The sequence below is a fragment of the Notamacropus eugenii genome, chromosome 1 (assembly GCF_028372415.1).
Source record: "Notamacropus eugenii isolate mMacEug1 chromosome 1, mMacEug1.pri_v2, whole genome shotgun sequence".
Taxonomy (NCBI): Eukaryota; Metazoa; Chordata; class Mammalia; order Diprotodontia; family Macropodidae; genus Notamacropus; species Notamacropus eugenii.
The window spans coordinates 153654529-153680807 of NC_092872.1; the positions used below are offsets into that span (position 1 = coordinate 153654529).

At 37.5% G+C, this 26279-nt stretch overlaps 1 protein-coding gene across 1 annotated transcript in view; it reads right to left on the minus strand.

Moving 5' to 3' along the window:
* ALDH1A3 (aldehyde dehydrogenase 1 family member A3) overlaps positions 1–12688 on the minus strand; it is a 48066-nt gene extending 35378 nt beyond the window's left edge. Inside the window, exons 1-3 of the mRNA XM_072616935.1 lie at positions 12449–12688; positions 6425–6529; positions 1990–2130 (exon numbers count right to left, since the gene is read on the minus strand). Coding sequence (XP_072473036.1) covers positions 1990–2130; positions 6425–6529; positions 12449–12547 — 345 coding nt within the window. The 5' untranslated portion in view covers positions 12548–12688. The remainder of the gene's footprint in view (positions 1–1989; positions 2131–6424; positions 6530–12448) is intronic.
* Positions 12689–26279: the final 13591 nt, after the last annotated feature.

A 26279-nucleotide genomic window follows, 5' to 3' on the forward strand; every position in this document is an offset into this window, starting at 1 on the left:
AGAAAAACCATATCAAGGTAGAGTTTGATAGGCATTTCCCTATGATGTGGTTGCCAGTAATTCTCTTGTCCCCTTTCATGTCATGGCAAATGGATAGCTCTTATTTCTTGTGGGCAATATGAACCTAATGGCAAAGTAACTCCCTTCCTTCTAGTTATGAGTTCCTCCAATATTCCTTTTATTATCAAAACACAATTTTATGAGAACAACCAAAAGGATGGAAAATGAAGGTTATCTTTGCACTGCTGTTCTCTAAGAAGATGTTTACGTTAACTGTAAGGGTGGGGGGTACCTATGGTAGAATCTATAGCCAAATTATTAGCCATGTTGAGATGTCAGACGTATGAGATCATCTTGGTTAAAACAGGGATGTTTTTTAAAAAAAAAGCCAGTTTGGCAGCTTAAGAGTTGAAACTGGCCTTCTTTGCAGGAAGAAACCAGAGGTCTCATGGCAAGAAATGCTTACTTTGGTAGGGCACTAACCCTCACTCCCACTCAGGATGAATTTGCCAGATGAACAAATTCAGAAGTAAGTGAAAGATTCCAGTTTCTGCAGAGACACTTATCCTGTTGCTTTCCTGATAGCAAAACTCCCATGAGTTAGATGTGAAGAGTTTGTTTGAAAACTGCTGCCCTAAAGAAACAAGTTTAAGGAAGAAAATAGTCTTTGTGGATGCTGCCCAAATCCATTGAAAATGATATGTAGTCTACCCCTAACATTGCCATGGATAGGATCAAACTAGAGGGAGGAGATTCAATTTTTTCAGCGCAGTGGCCAGAAGGGAGACAACCTTAAGAGGTATCTTAACCATGCAATTTGTGGTTAAATTTGGGGGTAACTGTTCAAAATGGGGGAAGCCAGGTGGCACAGTGGGTAGAATCAGGAAAACTCATTTTTCTGAGATCAAGTCTGGCCTCAGATATTTACTAGCTTTGTGACTGTAGGCAAGTCACTTAACCCTGTTTGCCTTAGTTTCCTCATCTGTAAAATGAGCTGGAGAAGGAAATGACAAACCACTTTAGTACCTTTGCTAAGAAAACCTCAAATAGGGTCATGGAGAGTCAGACACGACTGAAAAAACGATTGAACAACAACCACAAAATGGGTCTCAGTTGACACAGATGACCAATGTGTTTAGCACGGTGCCTGGCATATAATAGATAACACTTGGTAAACTTCATAGAACTTGTTGACTGTCTGACAGTACAATGGATACTGAGAGAAAGGTAACCCCATCCTTTCCTGGAGCCACTTGGATAATCTCTGTAGCATAGCAGGTTTAAGAAAAACTATCTCACATTCGTATAACATTTTAACATCTGCAAGTATTTTCTTCACAATAATTCTATGAGGTGAATAGCCAGGCTGTCATTATCTTTATTTTAAATATAACAAAACCAAGTAACAGATTGAGTGATTTGTCTAGGATAACTTGGCTAATAGATGTCTAAAGAAAGCTTCAAACCCAGGCCTTCTGATTCGTGGCCCACTGCCCTTTTGTACTCTCATCCTGATGAATATCTGGTCACTGGACCCAGATGGCTCAGGAGGAAAAAGTGAGGCTGGTGACCTTGCACAGCCCTCCCTCACTCAAAACAAAGTCAAGTGCAAGTCATGTCATCATTTCTCTGATGTCATAGTCCTCTTCAAGAATGAAGGACAAACACAACAATTCTACCATTCTGCTCTGGGGATGCCTTTGGGTTTAAGATGTGGTTTACTTATTTGAACTAGCCCTTAGTTCGGTTTGATTAGGAAGCTGAACTTTAAAAAAATCAGAGACAAAAATCTGACAAATGAAAAAATATGAAGCCTATGGATACTGAGGTCTACCTGCAGCTAAACAGCCATCAAAAACCTGAAGAGAGCTCAACTCAAGCTGAAGAAAATCCCCATTTCTTCTTTCTCAATATGCTAAATGGCAGGAGAAAATTAAACAGTCAACTCTTTTTGCAGTTTCCTTATTGTTCATTGAGCATTTCACTTACTGCCAAAATTATTCTGTCCCTCTCCATGAGGTCAGCCAGTTTGTGAAGGAGCCTGCCTCTGCTCAGGGCATCCATTTGTCTCCATAGAGATCCCCTCTGGAATGCTGCTTTTGCCGCCTCCACAGCCTTATCTATATCAGGCTAAGGGACCAAAACAACATCTTCAGGTTACAGAGAAAATTTTAAAACACACATGCACATACACAACTTTAAAAAGTCGCACAAAGAATTCTAAACTTAAATTTTGTACCTTTTCCAATGTTTCTAAACACAGCCACAGCCAAGCTGTTACCTAAAGAACTGTCCAAATTATGTTTTATGGACATGATAGGGTACAGAATATGGAACCAGAAGAAATATGACAGTGATGGCAGAAGGGGTAAAGTGAGGAGTTGGAAGACCAGATTGATGCTTCTTTTAAAAAAAACCTTTAAAAAACCTTCTATTTTCCCCTGCTGTGATCAAAGTATAAAAGTATTTCATTTGCTGAGGGGCACATTTAAAGAACCATCATAGGCTAGATCACAATTTTATAGACATCATGAAAAAAAAAAAAACAATCCAGCAACTCTCCATGGTTTACAAACCTACATGGAAAAAGAATATTAAAATATTGTCCTGGCAAAGAAATGTATTCTAACACCAAGGACAGGAGAAATGATACCCTTATTAAAACCCAGAACTAGCTATTTTGGAAAATTCAATATGCTATGATGAGAGGGAGGTGGGGCAGGGAATAGGAAATGCCTACTAATATGAGACATTTAAGAATGATACTTTTCTCAAAAAGAAAAAGAAGTGAGTATTATAAAGAACAATAATATCACCCATACTTCTAGTTCATCAACAGTATCTCCTTTTTCCCCTATACACTTGCACAATACACCATTCTCCCACAGGCAGCTCAGAAATGCTGCTTTTACTCCACCCAGTGTAGCCCCTAATTCTCCTTCCTCTTAGCCACAGATGGGCAGCAGTTGAACAGAGTGACCACACTTCAGCACAACTTGGGTCCAATGAAGAAGACCTCCTGATATCTATTTTTTTTAAATGGCACGTTTTGGCCATGGGGGTAAAAAAAAAAAACAAGTAAGACTAAACACCTCTCTTTTTTTGAGCATGGGAAGCCAAGGTTAGGAAAAGGAAACAACAGGGAACAGATGAATCCCCAAACCCTGTGGTTTGAATACAGCTTAACTAGTTACAAGTGTGGTTAGTAGTAAAGATGGCGACAAAACTACCCAAGCACAGAGAGCTGGGGGCACATGAAGTGACTGAGTCTTTTACTGAAATGAATTCAGAGTGGCTCAGCTGACTAAAGAAGAGACAAACTGGACATGACGCAGGGCAGAAATCTAGCTCTTTCGTCTTCCTTCTCCTCATTGTTGCCCCCTAAAATCTGATCCTGTTATAAATTATAAGCTTATGGAGGTGGTAATTTCATCTCTTTGTTACACACCTGATCTAGAGTTGACATTCAATAACACATTATTAATAAGGCCAGAATGTTACAGTTTTCCTTGGGGCGAACTGTATATGGTTTCCCACTCCTAGCTAGCTAACATTTCCTTCTTAAGTGAATTCAAATGATTATTCTCCCTCCTTGGCAAATATATGCAAATTACATTTTTGTAGCTTTGAAATAACTACGAACTTTATAACAGGTAGGTTCAAAAGTCATATAAATTCTATCCAATAAGATATTATGTGAAACACTATATGCAGAATATAGAAGAACAATTTGGGTCCAAACCCTTTTGTTTTCAATTAAGAAAAATGAGTCCTAGATGGGTCTATTGACTTGCCCAGTACACAGATGGGATTCAAATTCAGGTGTCTTGACTACAAGTCCAGCACTTTTCATGCACCCCACACATTAACCCCTCATTACCAGTGAGGTAACACAGGTGTTATTATCTTCATCTTACAAATTGAGGAAACTGAGGTCCAGATAGGTTACATTTATCGTCACACAAATAGTAATTGTTAGAGGCAAGATTTGAACCCAGATCTGGCATGCTTCCCACTATTAGCCTACCTCCATGCTCTAGAAATTGATTACATCCAACTACCTGGACCTCTCCCTCCCCTTGTGCTTTTACATCTTTGAATAGAAATTAATGTTATTTAATTAAAATGTAAAATCAAGATATATTTATTACCTAACCATGAATACTTTTCCTCTGACAAGCATATATTTCAAGAGGTCAAGGATTTGTGATTTCACTGGTGTGAATACTCCCTTCATCAGTGCGGATCACAAGTCCCTTAACAACTTAGAAAATGCTCTTTATGATTCAATATTGCTTTCGTTTTTAAAAAATCATCACCTAGTGGCCATGTTTCCTTAATTAATAAGACACACTGTCTGTTGCCTGAACCTTTTCTTGAAGTTTTTTCAGCCCAGTGAGTGAGCCTGCTGGGGTTTGGGCTCTACTGGTAGAACCACTGAGAACTCAGGGTCTCCTTCATGAACTCTGGGGTTATCAGACTAAGATAGTGGGAGATCCAAGAAATCCCAGATACTGCAGATCTGGAAAGTGATATTATTTATTTTGGAGGGGACTTGATTTCTGATTTCACTGACAGAAGGAGACTTCAATGAGAGAACTTCCTCTGTCAGTGTAGATTAAGTACTACACTGAGATGCTATAACTTGCTTAGAAGCATATCATCAGGATGTGCCAGAGGCAGGCTTTTTATATATTGCACCATACTACTACAGATATATATGTACATGCATGTACACATATACCTATTTATATAAACACACATGTATACATGCACATATATGTACCTATATACACACATATTTTATGTATAGGAAATATATGTATATAATATGTCCAATATGACTAGTTCTGGGCTCCAATAAATATTTATTTCTTCTGTCACTGGTGTTAGAATGCATTCCTTTGCCAGAATAATATTTCAATATTCTTCTTCTGTCTAGCTTTGTAAGCCTTCCATAGTTATTGGGTATTTTGTTTTGAGCGGGGGACTGTTAGCTTTTAAATCAGTCAAGAAGTGTTTATTAAGCACTTATTATGTTCCAGGCACCAGTCTGAAGATACAAAGAAAGGCAAAAACATAGTCCTTGTCCTCAAGGGGCTCATATTCTAATGGAGGAAAAACATATTAATAACTATATGTTATATATATATGATATATATGGTAAAAATGTAAGCTAATCTCAGAGAGAAGCCACTAGTAGTGAAGGAACCTGTGATCTGGCCTCTAATAGCTTAAATGTACAAATGAGCAAATGCAACCCTTTGGTTACAGAGTCTGTAAATTTTAGTTACAATTTTATGAATGCATGATGTGTGTACGTATGTATGTTTATACACACACATTCCATAGCCTAATCAGCATTAGACTGATACAGGTAGATTAGGGATATGCATACACACAGAGAGATAAAAAGAAAGATACAGATATCTACATCTACATACATATGTGTATATGTGCGTGTATACATATACGAGAGAGAGACAGAGATGCAATTTGTCATCATGGATTATCAGCCCCAGAATCAGAAATACCTCTGACACATACTGACTCTAACCTGAATAATAAATAATCTCCCAGGCTTCAGGAAATTCTTGAACGCTGTACTCTGCAGAGAAAGTAATGATGCACAGGTGAAGTTCCTCTCTGGATGCTTCCTTCACTGATGAAACTAGAGATCTAGTCCTACATATGTATATTGCATACGTGTTTGTATGTATATACATATGCATACATATCCATATTCAGTACACAAATATAAAATATATTAAAAGTATGTACTAGCTTCCAGAGAATCTCATATTTTAAATAAAGCTAATTGGTGCAGTAGAGTGTTGGGTTTGGAGTTGAGATGACTTGCTTCAGTTTAATATCCTGCCTTAGAAACTGTGTGACCATAGGTAAGTCACTTGAATCTTCACTCAACCTTAGTTTCTTCATATGTAAAATGAGGATAATAATAGGATCTACCTCACTGGATATGTGAAGTGCTTTGTTCAAACCTTAAAGCATATATAAATATTAGCTATTATTATTTTTCTTCTTGTTATGAAACTCACTAATGATAATAACTTTATTCAGGTAGGATATTGTTTGGGTGCTATATTTTTTTAAATATATTTAGTTTCAAATAATTGATAAGAAACTTTTTCTAACTATGTTAAAAAGATAACTGCATTCCTGCAGTATACATAAATACATATACATACATGTGTGTATGTGTTTGTGTAAAATGAAAATGACTCATGCATTTCCAGGGGACTTATCCATATTTGATCCCATTCTCTGTAATCTGTTTAAACAAGCCTGCCAAAATGTTTAACTATCGCAGACCTTAAGTCCATATTTTAGACAGTTGTATTTTGTAGCAAACTTTTTCATTGTTCTTTCATTCAGGAATTTTTTTTTAATTCCAACAACCTACCTTGTCTCCTTCTTCCACTTCACATATTTTCTCTACAGTTGAAGGGTTATAGGTTGGAAACTTTTTTCCACTCTTGGATTCATGCCACTCATTGTTGATAAATATCTAACCAGGAAAAAAAGTGTTACAAGAAGTAAGGTTAACCAAGATGTTTTATTTTTGTTATAACTTTAAGCAACTAGTTCCCTTCTTTCCTTCCTCACTCCTTATCCTCTTGCCCAAATAAAAAGTAAAGTCTTCTGTGAAATATAAGGGGGTGTGGGTGTATTAAAATTTGCAATTCTGTATGTCTAGCAATGAAATATGATCAAATCTTTATGAGAAGGGTAACTCACTTAACATGGTAGTTGTGTTTCTGAAAAGTTGTACACATACTGAAATTTAGTATGAGACTGCTATTTAGTGGAACATATGAGTGAATCTATTTCCAAAATAAATCATTCCATACTTCAAACACAATTTTTAAAAAATCTGGATTTTTCATATAGGATTTGCTTAAATAAAAGACAACAATTGCGTAATGAAGATAAATGCTTATTCTAAGTTCTACATTTTCTAGGCTTCAGAGCAGCCAAAATGGATATCACAAAGTTCACACACTAATGCTCAAACACTGTACTTACTGGTATTCTCTTCAGTCCCTAACTCAGTCTATTTACTCTTCTTTTACATATAATTCTAGCATGCTTGGATAACAGAGCAGAGAATCTTTGAATTCTTGGAAATCTTTCAAGAGAATTTTAGGGATCCAGTCCATTGACAAAACTCTCTGGTTTTATAATCCATAACATATTAGGAGCAGCAAAGTAGAATTGGATTGATAGAGGTAAGTGATCTGAGTCACAAAGGCAAGATTAAATTATATTCTGTAAACTTTCCCTAGAAAGTGTCATAAAAAATGTCTTTCAAAAATGGTTAATTTTTTTTAATGTCTTACTTTATAAGTAGCAAATTTTCAGTTATCTGGAAAACTCACTGATGTGAAATCCTACATTTTCCAAGGAGGTCATAAAAATTAGGCATTATTATATAATTGAAAGTACTTTGCTCTATTAACAACATAAAGGTTTGGTAAGAAAATGACACTCAAGAGTTACTGTATGACAATGTAGTTATCTACGATCTATTCATAGAGTTGGAAAGACTATTGCTGTGTGAAAGCAAAACGGGCATCACATTTTCAGTCCCATCATTCTCTAATATTTTTCAATATGGTAGTCATGGGTCAAAAACAAAGAAAATCTCAGAGGATTCTTCCAAAACCTTCTCTCATTTGAAGTCAAGCCACCCCAAATGGGGCAAGAGGACAATGACAAGTTTATTCCTTTATTCAATATGCTATATTCATGTATTATGCCACAGAATATGTATTCCATAGTTAAAGTGAAATGTAAGTATAGGACGATGGTATGTTAAGAGAGGTATATGCATATCCTCTATGTGAAAGCTGGATAATCATTGATTGAGTATTTGGTAGGGGGAATTCTTGATCTACCACAGGAAAATACTAGATTAGCATCTATGATTGCTTTGGAGATGACTCCAAGGTTATTTGTAGGTCCAACAGTTTATGACTCAAATAGAATATTATATTTGTGATTTCATTCTTATTTGGAGCTAATGAAATTACCTTCTTTGCGTGACACTATTTAGTAATTCAATTAAACAAACCTTTATTAAGTTCTTAAGTGCAAAGCACTGAATGAGGCATTGGGAATACAAAGACAAAAAAAGGGGTGGGGGGAAATCCCCTCAAGGAGTTAACAATCTCCTAACAAATCCTACGAAGAGCTGTTAGTGCATTTTTGTACTTTAAAATGTGGGAAAACAAAGGCAAAGATAGCTTATAGGTTAGAAAACATTCAGGATCAGACTGTTACTGTAATAGCAGAGATATTGGATTTACAATTTCATCATGGTCAGTGAGTATTAAAAAAAGCACGGTGGATATACGATCACGAGTTTAGATCTGGAAGGAGTCTTAGAAATCATCTAGTCCAATTTTTTTCAATTTATTTCCCAAATGATGAAAATGAGGCCCATAGAGGTTGTCACTTGCTCATGGTCATACAGGCTATAAGAGAAGTCAGAACTGGAATTCAATTCTTATTACCCCAAATAAAGCCCCCTCTTCACAGCATCCTGCCTTCCCCCCAACATCAGGACTGCTCAGCTGAAACTCATTCCACAATTCTTTTTTTTTTTTTTGAAGCAAGTTATACGCATGCAGAAGTGCTTTACATAAGAGAGAACTGAGGAAATTGTATCTTTTAAAAAGGCAGATAAAACTTGTATATTAATGAACCATGAAATCATAAATATTATCTCTGCTGCCTGGAGGGGATTGTTAATGGGGAAAATGGACCCAAAAAGTGAAGGGCTACTACTTCTGGGATCTGGAAAGGAATCCCTTTAAACAATTCAGAATCACAAAGCATGAACTACTAGGAGGCAAAAGTTAAAACTTGAAAAGAATTGAACCGATAACAGGTTTTTCTTCCCCAAGATACATGATTCTATAAATTGGTAAAAGAAAAAATTAGGCCCCTTCTAGCTCTAATTCTATAATCCTATGCTCTTATGAAGCTAATCAAACTTAATTCTATTGTTGTCTACTCCTGTAGCACTAAGTATTTACAAAAATAACGTGTAAAACTGTTTGCATTTAGCCACTCAAACCACATCTAGCACTTCTTTCAATCTACCTTCTCTTCTCAGCATTTCACTTAAAATTATTCTTGGTGATCTGTGCTTGGTTCTGTGTATTTCTTTCTCCAATTTCCTCTGTCTTCACTGTCCCTACTCTTAATTTGATTGCTTTCTTTCTTTTCTATCACTCTTTTCTGATGAAATAGTGTCCACCCTTACATACCGAGTCCAGCTCACCCTGCTGCTACATCAATATTAACCCCCCCACCTGTTCAGAAAGAAACTTTTCAAATGAGTGTCTTCAAAAGTCTCTGTAAATTAGAATGGGAGTAAAATATAGGAAGAAGAAAATGAAATCTCATTAAAAAAAAAAAACAGGATGTAGAATCTGGAAGACCTGAATCGTGTAGTAAAGATTCAGTTCAGATAGTATTTAAGGTCTGGATTTGTCCATCTATAATGAAAATCTTTTGCTGTATGTGGTTTTAGAAAGTACACACAAAAAAGTACATTACTGATGTTTATCTAGCAAAAAAAAGTACCATTATTCCACTTTACTCATCCATGTTTATTTCCAGATTTCTAGATAGAGATTAGAGATTATTCTATTTGGGCTTTTTAGAGGGTCACTAAGAACTAAGTGGGAATTGTCCTGCAATTAAGAATTGGCTTTAGAAGGGACCTTAGTAGTTAACTAGTCCAATACCCTATCTTGTTTAAGTACCCTCTCAAAAAGATCTCCCTGACAGTGCCCCTCTATCCTCTACTTGAATACATCCAGCAATAACTATGTGACTATCTAGCTTGATTATTCTAGAAAATATTTTAAAGATTCAAGTAATGCTACAGTAATGTTAGTCTTCTGCCTTCTGTAACATATGTATAATATATGTACACACACACATATACACATACACACAGAGAGATACATATAACATTGCACTAAAAGCATGTGTATATCTAAGTATATATGTGTCTATACATACATACACGCATACACATACACACACACCAACGTCCTAAAAGCTAAAAAATAACATATTCCTCTCATTGCCTAGAAATTTTTTGCTTTTCTTATCATCAAACTTAAGGTATGAGGCAAATACTATTTTTGTTAGTTTGAAATGGCCTCTTGATTTTTATGAGTTTTCATCTCTTTCGGTTATAGAAACCTTTGAATACAACATTAAATTAAGTGTCAAGCATATCTAGATATATAACAGACATCAAGAATTATGTACCAAGAGAATTAATAAAATAACAACCTCACTAAAACATCTGCAATGTTCTTTGTTCAATAAAACTATTTGAGAAGATTGGAATGGCCACTTTCAAATGCTGAATCAGGAGAGGGGAATGTACAAGCACCATATCTGTAGTACTTGATAGATATGAATAAAATAAAATCTATGTGCCTACATGGATCTATAAGTGAGTAGTGAAGATTGGAGGTAGGAAACAAAACTAGAAGCTAGTATGAAAGATTCATACTTAATCAAACAGGAATGATTTCCTAAATGCTAACACTCTTCAAAGACCTGTAAGACCTATGCTAATACTACCTACTATAATGTGAAATTCAATATAAGATCTCTCTTGGGTCTCATGAAACCAGAGACTTTGATAAGAAACTCAAAGGCTTCTTTTCAAGCCCCACTTTCTTCCTGAAAGTGCCAGAAAGACTTAACTGCAATTTTACATTTAATATAATTCCACGCCATTAACTACGCACCGACTCTTAGCGAGAAGTGTCCTTAGGCCCAACTTCCCACAATACTTTGTAGCAGAAGATGAAACAAAATCATATGTACCTTATAGTTTCCTACTATTTACGTAAATCAGGGTTTCTTAATCTGGAGTCTATGAGTTCATTAAAATAAAATTCCTTGATAGTATATCCATAGAATTATTTTCCTTTGCAATCTTATGTATTTAAAAACATTTTATTGAAAAAAGGTCCATAGGCTTCTTCAGACTGTCAATGGGGTTCCATGATGCAAAAAAGTTAAGAACTACTGCTGTAAATCATACTCTTTATGGAGCTCACAATCATAACTTCTGAGCTTACTGTTTTACAAAGGAAAGCCCATTGTGTCTCACTAAAAATGGATTCCCTTTGGCTAAAGAACAAGTGAAGTTCTACTGAGATTCCAAGAAAATCTGCAGTATCTTTCGACTCCCTTACACCCAATTTAAACCAGCTGTGATTTTCAAGGGATTGAGATTCAATGCCTTTCAAATTTTTTATATGTAAATTTATATAGTAAATTTTTATATGTGTTATTTTAGTGAGCTATGGAAGGACAGATTAGTAAACATGCCACTGGCCAATAAGATATGATTCTACATATTTTTAATTAAATATATTTCTTTAGAAATTTTAATAGTTAAATTCTGCATAAATTAAACACAAACGTTTCCTTCTTGTTTCCCATTTCTCATAAACAGTATGTTTCCGGGAGACTCAGAATTATTTAGATTTCAAATATTATCAGTCCTCTAAGAAATGGCACTTCTGTGCTCTCTAAGTAGCTCAATAAACCTCACTAAGCCTGGTTTTGTTTAACATACAAAAACATAACCCCGGTTCCATGTAACAGCGAACTTAAAAAAGAAGTTTTAAACACACACCACAAGATCAATAGGATTTAACTGAGCTTCTGAATCACGACCGACCAGGCAATGTCTGCTATTAGTTAAAAGCGGCAGACAGATCATGCAGCCACAGGAAATGCAACAACACGTCGAAGACCAGAGAAGATCTCATAATTGACGGGCAGAATCATTAGCGTGTAAAGTGCCCTTGGAGGGAAGAAGAAGTCTCCCCGTCTACCTGCCTACCCAGAAAGGGACTGGCTGGCTACCTGTGGGATGTGAGGAACAATCCTTAGCTTTTTACGGTAACGAGAAGTTGGAGACTCGCCACCACCTCCAGCTAAGGTCCCTCTTTTCATATATGGCTTGAAATGCTCACCCCCTGAGTCAAGTTTCTGGGAGAACGTGTTTGCATTTTTGGGGACACCTCTGGGTGGCTGTTAATACGTTTTCAGAGATTGTCCAAGTTTCTTGTTAAAGAGGCGTTTGCATGCCTTGGGAACACAAAACTGGTTTCACCTACTAAGTGGCGTTCACCCAAATTCAACAAGCTTCAATGGGGAGACGAAAGGTTTCTGGGGGACACGGGGAAGGGAGGGTGGTGAGAGCCTGTCACATGTGATCAGAGAGTCCAGGAGCCTTAGCACAGAGCCTGATAGGAACACTCTGGAGTTTTCTTTTCCTTTTTCGTCCTGAAACTTAATTGCTGCTCCGGCCCTGCAAGGAGCTGCCCGGTGGCGTGCTGAGTGCCCGCCGACCAGCACAGACCCCAGGACTCACCTTCGTGTGCTTGACCTCCAGGTTCCTGATGGGATGCGGCAAGGGAGGCATCTTCTTGTCGGGCTGCCCGTTCTCCAAGGTTCCATTGGTCGTGGCCATGACCCTCGTCTCTTTCTCGTGCTTCTACCCCGCTCCGCGTCTGCTGCGTCCCAGTGCTGGGACTGATGGATGCGCCTCGGAGGGTGACAGCTCCCAGCGCCTGTTTTATGAAGGACTCCACGCCTCTTAGCCAGAGGGGGCTGCTCTAATTGGTTTCCGGAGGAGACCCCGCCCCACTACACCACCCCCGCCATCCCTCTCTGGAACTCGAGTCCCCCTCCCTCCTTCTTCAGCTTCGCTCCTGGGGCAACTCAGTGCGGGCTGCTCGCTCGGCGTGGTGTAATCCGCCTCTGGGGCTGGCAGCGCAGGCCGGCTGGAGTCGGGGAGAGCTCCCATTGCATTTCCAGCGACGGGAAAGCTGGTCCTGCTCCTCCCCGAGGAGGAAAAGCACCCACGGAGGGAGTTCCCTCCACCTCTGGCTTAGGGGAAAACTTTCCTTTCCTTCCTTCCCCGGAAGCCCCTCAGCTTTGAGGACTGGGATGCTGCCCCCGAACCAAGGAAGCCGCTGCGGCTTCGTTTCTCTAGGAATGACCCCCCTGAGAAAGAAAGAGCTGAACTCAAAGCCCATAAAGCACCTGTTCTCCCCTCATCCCAGCCTTCAGGGTCCCCGCATTTAATGGGTGAGTCCTAGGAGGAACCTAAAAGCGTTCAGTCACTACTGAAAGCCTTCTTAGCTCCCGGACTGGGAGGCAGTAGAGAGAGCTGGTAAAGCTTGTATTGAATTCAGTGTTTACATTCACCGTGCTCTTATCCTTCGAGGCCAGGAGGAAGACCCTGGGGCCCAGGGAGACCTGAGCTGAGTGCACTTTGCGCCAGGAATAGGTTGAACTTGTTTCTCGAACCCCAGGTGGCCCCACACCCCGTGGCAGAGTAGGGGAGACTTCTGAATCAGAGCTCCCCCTTGGCACTTTTGAGAACATCTGTGCTCATCTCCAATAAAATTGGTGCTGATTTTCTCGAGCTGGAATCTTGCTGTTGAATTCCCTGGTTTGCAGGTGGTTAAACAACTAAGCCGGAGTCCCTGAATAAGTTAAAAAGCATGGCTCCTAGCAAGTGACCCAGAAAGAGGGTAATTACGATGACCTTGTTTTCTCATGAAATTGCCCCAAGGTCAAGGACCTTTCCCAACCTACAGGAAAGAGTATAGCCTTTTCTTTCCCATTTACCAGCTTGAACCACTACCTACGGGGTAGGATGGGACAAGAAGAAATGAGATCCAGTGTGTATAGTGTCTTCTCAACCAGTTTGCATATTTATAAGGAAATAGACTGTGCTCTCCTAAAGATCAGATTAACCAGCCCCAATGGTATACCTGTCCTTTTGATTCTACGAGGCTACGTGTGACACTTCTCTTTTATCACCATTGGTTTGTTTTGTTTTCTTTTGTTTTTCCTTATCTCTGGCCTGTGATCTGGCTTTATGGCCAGGTTTGAGTTTGGGTCTAGTGTGTTTGCTTTACTTTGTACAGTGCAGGATGTCCCAAAAAGAACAAATGCACTAAAACTTTTGGGGTACACTTTTTCTGAAATAAGCTAAATACTTTCACTTGTATTAGCTGGTCGAATTCGTTCAGAAGCAGCAAATTGTTTTCATTTTACATATGGAGATTAGACTAGGAGCTCTGCCATTTGTGAGAGCTGTTAAGGCAGGGGATGTTTCTACCTTACTATGAATCTTTAGCCCTAGAATAGTGTCTGGTATGTAGGAGGCACTTAGTAAATGCCTCTTGACTTGACTGTGAAGAAACTTAGACTGAAACCGGTTATTTGCCATAGCTACACCCTTAGTACTTACCACCTGATGAGTTCCTACCTATCCTTTATAGCCCTCCTGATCCCTCAGTCAGTAACAAATGTTTCCTTCTTGGATCTTATATAATGTTGTTTTGCATCTCTGTAATGCTTTTATGTAATTGTTTCATGTTACAGTTTATCTCTCAAAGAATTTAAGTTCCTTGAAGGGAGAAACTATTCATGTTTTGTCTTAGTAACACTAGCACCTAGTACTGGCCTGTGCCTAGTGCTTAATAGGTACTTAATAAATATCTGTAGCATTTAGCCTTGTACCAGCTGTATTCCTCTAGTAGACTATAAGCTTTGTGAAAATAGGAATCATATTTTACCTGATAGCATTTATATGCGTTAAGGTTTGAAAGCACTTTACAAATATCTCATTTGATCCTCACAATAACTCTGGGAAGTTGGTGCTCTTATTACCTCCATTTTACAAATGGGGAAATTAAGACTGGGAGAAGCTAAGTGACTTGTTCAGGGTTATATACAGCCAAGTAAGTGTCTAGGGCACCATTTGACCTGACTGCAGGCACAGCATTATATACATTGCTTCTAAACTTTGTAAATGCCTCATTAATGAACATGATGTTTTGCATCTTGTAGGGGTTTTTTTTAAAATAAATATTTATTTGAAATAAAATAAAATGAAAAAATGAAAACACAGGTCTTCCAAGGCTTTCTCTGTTTCTATATGCTATTCAACCATCTGATTGTTTAAATGATTTTTGCTATCTAGAAATCTTTCTTTGTATATGAACTCTAAAGGAAATGGGTTATATTAATTAAATCCTCAATTAATTAAGTTCTCTACATCAGTGGGAGAAATCTATTGGCATGGCGAATCGCAAAAAAACCGTATAATAGAAATAAGAGGTTTGCCTGCCCATTACACTTCTGAGACTTGGTCTTAATTGATTTGAGGGCCTAAACATAGTGGACATGACTAAATCTGGGGTCATAATCTTCTGTTTCTTTGCTAAAGTTTGTCCCTCTAAGCCCACATTTATCCTTTTTTTGTATGTCCTTTTCTGTATCCCTTTCACACTTGGAGAAGTAGCTTGTTCTTCCTTTCTTGCTAAGCAGTATAGGGAACCTCAAGTTCTAGAACTGGGTAAAAAAATTTCAGTGTGGATAACCAAGAATTAATGCTTACTTGACAACCCTGGAAACCAAACTACTAGTTCCATTCTTGTCATTTTCTGCAGCTATTAAAAAGGGTCATCAGTTCAATGCATGTGTTCTAAGTCACATCTGGCCAAGAATTGGGTTTCTTAATCAATCAATCAATCAAAATCAAGTATTTAATTTCCTATTATATACCAGAGAGTAGGTCTGTGGTACAGTGCACGGAATGCCAGGCTGGGAGTCAGGAAGATTCATCTTCTTGAGTTCAAATCTAGTCTCAGACACTTACTAGTAGCTGTGTGATCCTGGGCAAGTCACTTAAGCTTTCTCATCTGTAAAATGAGCTGAAGAAGGAAATGACAAACTTCTCCATTATCTTTGTCAAGAAAAGCCCAAATGAGGTCACAGAGAGTAAGAGATGACTGAAAATGGCTGAATGACAAATTATATAACATACACTGCACTAGGCCTGGTAAAACAAGTACTATGAATGAAACAATACTTGAAAAGAGCTTACATTCTAATTTTGACACAAGGTCAACACCACCGATTAATTTAATTGCTAAATATTCAGATGATATTACTTTTAAAAATATGTGTTAAAATATATGAAAGGTGGGGTGGCCTGGATCTGTGATTTCATTGCTACAGGAAACTCCCAGTATGGAAATTCCCTCCATTGATCCATATCAGTAATTCCTGTATAACATAAAGCCTTAGGGCCTTAACTGGGGGGAAGGAGAGGAGCAAGACTTAAACCCAAGTTATTTTTGACTCCAAGGTCAGTCTTCTATGGACTTCAAAACACATAGCCTCGCAATGATTTTACTATAATGATACACTATGTCCCACGTGTATTATTTATTCCTCTGTGTTCTGTAATCTGGATTGATAAGTAAAAGGTAAGAAATAATGTTTAAAAAAAAATAATGATATACTAGGTCACTGGAGTTCCTTCCTTTACTTTGGGGTCACAACTTCTGTAGCACTAAGTGATCCTCCAAGTAGGTATGTGATAAGATCATTCCCAGAGAAGGTCCCGTTGCAAGATTTGCCTTAGCAGTCTGGAATATACAGTTAAGCCACAGTACAGTGCCCAGAACATAGTGGGCACTTAATAAATGCTTGTTGACTAACAGGCTGGTGCTCATGTTAAAAAAAAATGGAAGATTCCATATGGAAACTTGAATCATTTTGTTAATTTGTTTTTTAGTTTGAGAAATTTAGCTAATGATGTTACGTAAGGCATCACTCATCTGGGGGTATAGGCTTGCTTGACAGTTGTCAGCTTGCTATTTTGCTGCACACACACACACACACACACACACACACACACACACACACACACCACCTGCTTCAGGCAGTAGGCCAATGACTGTGAGTTGTAATCACACCTATCCCCCCCACCTCTCGATCTTCACACCTACATGATACCAGTAGGTTGAGGTCAGTGCTGCAATACTCAGCTCCAGAACACATCAGAGAAACTGCAATTCATCATCATTGTGCAAAGGGACTCAGTGCAGTAGAGACAATGCTAGCTCTGGAGGCGGAGGATAAGGATTCAATTGCTGTCTCTGCCAGCTGCCATTGGTGTGGCCTTGGGCAAGTGACTTCACTTCCAAGGACCTTCCTCTTCATCTGACAAATGAGGGGATTGGACTACATAAACAGCTAAGGCCCCTTTCCCCCTAAATCTATGATCCTAAAACTTAGGAAGGGGAAGGGAGGAGAGAATCTGATGCTATATGCTATATATATGTGATAAAAATAATAAGAATGTTGTGTGTTTTTTCTGCTCAATCTCTACCTAGGGCAGAGATTGCTATAGTTTTCCAATATTAGTCAGGGAAATATTATTCTTGTTTTTTATGAATGAATAAAATGAAACATAAAGATTGAACCGACTTGCCCCACATGTAACAGTCATTGTCAGATACTGGGTCTCTAGAATCCTATAATTATAATGTCTTAGATTTCAAGCTGGAAGAGACCTTATAAACTACTAAGTTCAACCCTCCCCCCACTTTTTGGATGAGGAAACTGAGACACAGGGAAGTTAAGTGATGCTCAAAATCACAGAATTTTAACCCAGGTTCTTCTAATTCCAAGTCCAGTGGCCTACCCACTATGCCATACTGCCTCTTCTAAGAGTATGAGATGAGGCAATTGCGGGGCGCAGCGGATCGAATACTGGAGTCAGGAAAAGCTGAGTTTGAATACTGTCCTAGACAATACCTGTGTGACTCAGGGCAAGTCACCTAACCTCTCTTAGCCTCAGTTTCCTCAATGGTAAAAAAAAAAAAAAGGGGGGGGGGAGGAGAGAAATGTTAATAGTAACCACCTTGCAGTGTTGTTATGAGGATAAAATGGTATAATATTTGTAAACAAGACTCAGCTCTGGGCATTTTCTCTGGCTGTCCCACATTCCTGGAATGCTCTCCCTCCTCTGCTCTGACTAGTAATTTCCCAGACTTCCTTTATGTCCCACCTTCTACAAGAAGTCTTTCCTAACCCTCTTAATTCCATTAACTGTCCTTTTTTCATTATTTGCTATCTTTTTCTGTATATAACTTGCTTTATGTGTAATTGTTTGCACGTTGTCTCCCCCATTAGATTATAAGCTCCTTGGAGATAGGAACTGTCTTTTGCCTCTTTTTGTATCCCTAGCTCTTAGCACAGCACAATGAGCACAGTAAATGCTTAATAGCTATTTATTGGCTTGAATTGAAGTGCTTTGCAAACCTTAAAGTACTGTATAAATGCAATTATCATTACTATATCCTTTTGTTTTCTTCCTCTGGATTTTACCCTCCCTGGAAAGTCACTTTTTTTCTCTTCCATCATTTCTTCATGTTTGTTGTAGAAGCATAATCTAGAAAGCAGCTGAAGTTAGAAGGGAATTTAAAAATCATTAAGGATGTGAAAACTGCAAGAGACTATAATGAGATGCTAAAAAAATGAGACAAGCTAAGAGACTTGAATCAGTCATAAAGGCAGCAAATAAAGGAGCATAAATTTGAATGTAGGTTCTCTTCCAAATACACGTGAAAGTATTCAGAAAAGGATCAAGTACTCTAGATACGCCAAGAATTGTTAGCGGCAGTATTGCTTTGTTTTTAATTACAAAACAGAAGAAATGTCCAAACGTGCAAATCTGAAGGGTGCTTGGCCAAAACCATTGTTATACCCACAAGTCATAAAGTAACTTTACTTTTCAAAGGAAGGAATATCAGATGCTCATTCTGCTAGGAGAGATGGAGATCACAATAGGAGTCTGAAGGGTGAGGAGAAAAATGGTTCTTGTCTTCCACAGTTCTACAAATGCTCTATTCTGGATTTGGATAGAAGTGAGAGCTACCCTGGCCCTCAGAGTAATTGCTAAGGTCTTATTTCAGCCTCTTTGGACATTTTGGACACGTATTTTTTCTTTCTGGGTAAATCATTAACTTCCTCCAACTATTTTAGACCCTAATTCTTTATGGTCAGAAACTGCTTTAACTTCCACCAACAGATATGAGCCCACAACTATATGAACAAGAAACAAAGAAAAGTAGTGTGCATGAAACCGAAAGTAAGAATTATAGTAAGTGATAAACTGCCAAACAATTAATAGAATTTACAAAATGAAACCTAAAGAACCCTTAAATTCTGAAAGCAATTAAGCAAAACAACAAAAAGGGGTGCCAAATGACAGGATAATGAAGATCTATCCATTAATTTTAATAAGTTAATACCTCTGTATTCTTCTTTTTGGTTCAAAATTGAGTTGTAGGGAACTCCTATTATGGAAACCACCTTGGCAAATTCAGATTGATAGTTCTGCAGTCTTAGAGAATTGCCTAAGAAGGTAAATAGCTTAGCCAAAGTCATACAGCCAGTATGTGGCAGTGGTGGGATTAAAATCAGGACTTTTTGCCTCCAAAGACAGCCATCAATCTATTGCCATGCTGCCTCTTACCATTTGCACTTAATATGACTTTTTAATGTTATTTTATTGTTGTTATTTTGATGTTAGTTTCATTTATGTAGTTGTAATCAATACATTTATCGTTCTTTTAATTCTACGTTTTCCCCCACTCTACGTTGCCAGCCTAGTCTTCACTTATTTCTTTGTATTCTTCATTCTTTAGGCCACAAAAATATCCCACTATATCTATGTATCACATTCCCCAACCTTTTAGTACATAGTTTATTTCTGATTTCTTTTTATTGATGTAATAAATACTTTTGTTCAAATAGGTTGTTTCATCCTTTCACCAGCCTGTTTATAGTATAAACTGTACACTCAAAGGGGTAGGCATTTGGGGGTAACTTTCATTATACAATTTCAATAATTGTATAATTTCCTTTCCAAAATAGGTGAATCAATTAATAAGTATTTATCAGGCACACACTTTGTATGTCAACTAATTCATGCTTCCACCAACAAATTACTATGCCTGTTTTCCCACATACTTGACTGAATTTTGTTATTTCTTGCCATCGTTGCCACCTTGATGGGCACAGCAGAACTGCCTTCATTTGTATTTTCCTGATGATTAGCTGTTGTTGGTAGTTTTGGGTTGTTTTCATCTTTTTTGATAGTTCCCTATTCACATAATTTAACTACTTATCAGCTGGAGACTGATCCTTATTCTTAAATTTTGTGACAATTCTCTTTCTATTTTTGATGTTAGTCTTTTATCAGAGATGTTTAATAAAAAGACTTTCCCCCCTAGTTTACAAATTTTCTTATCTGGATATTTTATTTGGGTAAAAGTATTCCTATATTTATATGGTAAAATTAATGTATTATCTCTTTTATACTTTCTACTTAAGAATTTCCCTTATATCCATAGTTGTCAGGAGTTATTTTGGCAATTATATTGATTTTTAAAATTTGTTTTACATTCAGTTTTTGAGTCTACTTCTCTCTCTCTCTCTCTCTCTCTCTCTGTCTCTCTCTCTGTCTCTCTCTCTGTCTCTCTCTGTCTCTCTCTCTCACTCTCACTCTGGTATATGGCTTCAAATCCCTCATTTCCTTCAAAACTTTACTTAGGTACCAACTTCTAAAGGAAATCTTTCCTGATCCCCCCAACCCTTCACTGCTAATACCCTTCCTACTAAAATATACTTTATATTTTTGAATGCACTGATTTATGTACGTTTTCTCCCCTAATAGAATGTAAGCAACTTGCAGATGGTGATAATTTCTTATATTTTTTATACTCCCAACACCTGGCATTATAGATTGTAAGCCTATACATGGATTACATTACATTCTGGGCTCAAAATGTTTCATGATTTGTTCTCTGGAAAAAAAAAACCCCAAAACTAAATGTAGAAGAAAGGTAGAGACAAAAAGAAAAGTCAGATAAACCCACAGAAATTCCATTAACTTTCATTCAAACTTTTAGTATATATGGCAGGTTACTGGCATCTCTATCAGCAAACAAAAACAGACAAAGGTAAATGTTGACCCATTTCTCTCTAATGTATTTTGAGTCAGACCCTACAGTTTGTAGAAGGCTGGACCTCTTGTAGTCACTATCTCTCTAATCTTGAATCTTCTACTTGGTTATATCCTTTACTACTCAGTTGCAAACACCATCCTATCGTATGATCTCTGAAGATTTCAGTACAGATCCAAAATGGAAAAGTGAGCCCTCTTCTTAAAGTAGCTCTTTCTTACCTCACACAGAGCAACAGCCATTTTGATAGTCGGAAGGATGCAGACCAGAGTTTCAAGATGTGTTGAAACTGATTTCAAGAGGGGCTGAGCATGAGTAAGATCTGATTTAGTGAAGAGAAAGAAGAGGCAAGGGCCAGTAGAGACTGCATGCTAATAAACCTTGATGTGGGCACTTTGGTGAGTGAGGGTAAATTGCTTCATCTGAGTTTCTTTTGGCTGTAAACTGGGGATGATTATACTGCTGAGGTGACTTGAGGCGAACTTATCATTGGTTCATGTGAAAGTCTGTGCCAGTGAGGTCAAAATCATCACAGGAGTATCCATAAAGCGGACTTCATTTTAACACAGGCTTTTGCACATGTTCAAGCTTGATTTGAACAGAGAGATGTTGTATTATTTAATATTCACTGCAAATTAATATTTATTACACCTCCACAATATGCTACCCTAACATGTTGTCCTCAATGAACCCACAGGCTAATCTATTTACATTGTGTATTCATTGATGCTTAAACCAGAGACAGAGGCACAGTTCTGGCCCAAAGGTTTATCACCAAGTGAGGAAGATTAGCCAATTAACATATAACAAAGGCAATGAGAAAGTAGATATGTCTCAGAAGCACTAGGTTAAAGGCTCCTCTTCTCATGTTTCCTTCAGCTCACTTTCTTTTTCCTGGCGTCTGTATGCTCCTTGTGAGTAAGGATTGTTTCATTCTTTGTGTTTATACCCCCAGCACATAGCACATAGTAGGTGCATAATAAATGCTTATTGATCAGCGGCTTGATTATCCTTTCTATCCCTGTAGAAAGGCATTTGGTAGAAATTCTTGGTCTAATATAAATTCGTGAAGAATCATTGATGTGATTTCTTTAGACAGGAGCAAAGGTGGAAGTTCAAGCAAAAAGGAAAGAAATCAGTGTTCTATGTGACAAGCTTTAATCCATCTCTTCTAAGACCACTGGTATGGTGGTGGGGGAGGGGGAAAGAGAAAAGGGTTGGTAAAAATCTAGTGGTTAGAGTGGAGTCTAGGAGTCTGGAACTTCAGTTGTTCTCGATTTCTGGCTCTTCCTTCATCTTAATTAATGGTTGGTGGTTTAAAAAGGCCACACACTGAACCCTTTACCAGGGCCAACTGTCTTGCAAATGTCATGCTATTGGTCAAAATAAGGAATGGAATAGAGAGAGTGTGGATGGATCTGTGGAAACCCATCCCTCCTCTTGGAGAAACAATTCAAATTCCATCTCCTATTGATGGTGGGATGATGGATCCATAGTGTGTTGTATATAAGCGAAAGCACATTTTCATCATGACATTATAATGACATCACTATTTTGACTTTAACAGAATATACTGGGTATGTACCACTCTGTTCTTCAGTAAGTGAAATGAAGACTGGGATGGAGCTAGTGTTTTTAATTCACAGAGCATAACTAGGGTGGGATGATCAGGTCTTTGTCCCAGGGTACTAAATTTAGAGGGCACTGATGGTACTTAGAATGCTTCAGCAGCAGGGAAACAATAGAGATTGGTGCCTGGTTAGCAAGTGTAATTAATTAAAATAGAAAGTAAATGGCAGCTGGAGAGAGGTTCTCTCTTTCCTATCTCCTTATCCCAGTCTCCCACAATTTACTTAGGAATAGCCTCATTTCAGTATCAGTTGCCCCCCAATACTTCAAGCTAAATTTGCTTTCAGACTGCTTGCCTCGAACTCTGTGGTGCTTGCCCCAGGTGGAAAAATTCCTAGTTAAGGGACTACTAATGCACAAAAAAGATAACTTTGACAATGAGGATCTTACTTTTTGAAACTTCTTTTAGATTCACTTAGTACCTTTACTCCAAGGAACACAAAGTGCTCTATACATAATCTTTCCTCTATGGTATTCAATGTCTCCTCCAATTAATTAGGTTTGGGGAATCCTGTCTTCCTATTAAGAATAGAAATCCTGAAGCTCAGAAAGCGTTGGCACTTCAGTAAGCATCAAGCAACGAATCAGAGCCAGGAAACCTCTAAGCCAATGCTTTCATGATCAAGTTACACTCTATCTAGGAAGGAGTTTCTGTGATACTCTGTAAGTTGCTGCTGTTGCTTTTATAATAGAAATCAGATTTTACCTCAGCATATATACTGTTTTTTTAAAGCTGCCACAGAACATTTCCAGTGACAGGAAAGCCAGTTTTCTTACTTGCCAAAACTCTCAAAATTTGTGAATTTTGAGTATTGAACAAAACTTCAATCTTTGGGGGGTTTGAATTCAATTTACTCCTAACAAAACTTCTAACTTCCTGGTTAGAAGGAAAATAGCTTAAAGGGACTTATTAAAAAAAAAAGGCTCACGAGGATTCTTGGACATGAAGTGGCTTTCACAGAATAGAATTGTGCTGAGTTAAGTGTAAGGGAATCAGAAACACATATATTAAATTTCCCTTCAAATACACATGGGTATAAAAATGACGGGAAAAGGGGCTTAGCAAGATGCATTTTGCCAAACCCCAGAGTTTCAAAAATAATTTGTGAGGGTTAAGGTTTGGCAAACCGCTACCAGGTTCTTTCTCCCTCCAAAGCGACAATGTTTTCTCTTTGCTCTTTTACTGTATTTCAAGAAAGTAGCATCAGTCACTGGAAAACTGTCATTCAAACATTTGTTTTACTTATATCTTGGGGTTCACATTTATTTTTTTCACCAGGTTACCTTTTTTGTTAGGAGGGGGGAAAATGAAAATGGGATTATTTTACAGTATATAAGTCACTAAGGCACTGCTCTTGAGGTTTTTTTCAGTAAACAGAAACATTTTCCAGAAAAACATATGGTCTCGTATGGTATAATTAGGCACAATTTAATGTAAGTTTATCTGTATGTATTGTCATCATGTCCTGAAGACAACATTACTGATAGTAATTATAATCTGTGTTAAAACATATACATTGACTATGTGACTTAGTTTTTATCATTTTTAGCCTTTTTTACATTTGTAATCATTTTCAGGATTGTTATTATCACCTACTAATTTGTATACAACTGAATATATATTATAAACAAAAAGAAATCTGATAATGGACTAGTTGCAATATATTTTCTATAAGTATAGAAGGAAAAGAGAGTAATATAATTAATAAAAAACTTAAAACTTAAAGGCAATTATAAGTTTTATTATTTTAATATGCATTTTATTAATGTAAATTTACACCAATCTTTCATCCTCCAAAAGTTAATTTTATTTGCACCTGCTCTCAATTTCATTTTATTACATTGTTTATACACTGCATTTCTCCAATGAGCCACTAGATGTCATGTGTCAGAGTTGTGTAGGAAATTGTCAATGAAACTAGTTCTAGCTATAGTCCATGTAGTTCTCAACTTTAAACATTGGTTTATACCTACTTTCTGCTAGAATGCTTTCCAGTTTTCCTAAAAGTTTTTTATTAAATGATTCTTGTTCTGATAGCTGGAATATTTGGGTTTAACAAACAGACTATTGTGCTTATATCTTCTGTATATTGTGGACCATATTAGTTTAATAAACCTCTATTTCTTACCTAGTGCCTTTCCTGCCTTCCTTCCTTACTTGCTTCCTTCCTTCCTTCCTTCCTCTCTCTCTCTTTCTTTTTTTCTTTCTTCCTGTCTATCTGTCTGTCTACCTGTCCTGTCTTCCCTAAAACCTTAGATCTAGTGCATTCTGAAGCCCATGGACTGAACAATTATAGGTCCCTGCCCAAGCTCCATTCAGTGGCTGTTTTTGGACCCTCTAGGCTTGGAGTGAATATCAATAGTAACAGTTTTTCTTCCAAACAACAACCCTGAGGCTCCTGCCCTTCTCAGCTTGATTAATCTATTTTTCTTTTCTATTTAAGGGACCATCCCCCTGACTACACTATTCACTGAATGGGCATTACCTCACTTTTAATGAGTACCTGAAAAGGCCTTAGCCTAAAAGGCCAAGGTCTCCCGTTGCATGCTGGACTGTCTCCAGCCATCCTGATGAATATCTGGTCACTGGACCCAAATGGCTCAGGAGGAAAAAGTGAGGCTGGTGACCTGCACAGCCCTCCCTCACTCAAAACAAAGTCCAGTGCAAGTCATGTCATCATTTCTCTGATGTCACAGTCCTCTTCAAAAACAAAAGACAAACACAACAACAACAACTGAAAACAAGACGTGTTTCTAAAGTTCAATAGTAAGTTGGTTCTTAATCCCGGATCATAATTTCCTAAAGAAGTGACATAATGAATTTGGCTAAAAAGCTTACTTAACCCAAAATGTGACTGAAAAGCTGCAGATTTATGATGAAAAATACTAAAAATTAAAAACAAGTAACAAACAACCACAAATCTAAGGCAACACCAACAATCCTAATACTGCTGTAATATTAAATTGTTTGAGGGACCTATAATTTTATTAGCATTCATACTCTCTCCACAAATGCAGATAGTAACTTCTTTATCTACTATGCCTTAGTATCTGGCTTTACTAGTGGTTATGGCTGAAAAAAATCATCACTTTGTGGCTGATGCTCAGATATACAGTTCATTGTTTAATGTACATTTGCAACATTTCATGTTCCATGGGACTTTCAGAGTTTGTGCTTTAATGGTCTAGTTTTCAGAAGCCCAGAGATTCTTCTTTGCCACAGTGTAATATTACAAGAAGACACGAGTGGAGTCAATAATGGAAATACTAAATATAATATAATACTAGATTATGGTGTTATAAATATATATATAGTATTATAAATAAATACTAAGATACAAAATATAGCAGAAAGAATAATGTCTTACTTCCATTTCCCCTCTCAGTCAGTGCCTAGTCAGTGCTTGGCACAGAGAAGACACTTAAATGTTTGAAATACATTGAATAAAAAAGTTTCCCTTTAAAAATCTTTAAATATTGGTTCTTAAGGAAAAGTGGTTTAACCAGGTGTTGAGTAAAAGACGGATGGGGAATTTTCTGCAGACTCTGAAAGTGATTTGTAAAGTTATAGGTGTTGATTGTATTGTTCATTATATTTATTTTCAACTCAAAACATGGGAATTCTTTTTCTTGACAGAGATCTATCACTGGAACTACTTTTATATTTAGTGGAGGATTTTTTCCCCCTCACTCATGAACAAACAAGGAAAAATGCTCACGTTGTAACAGAAA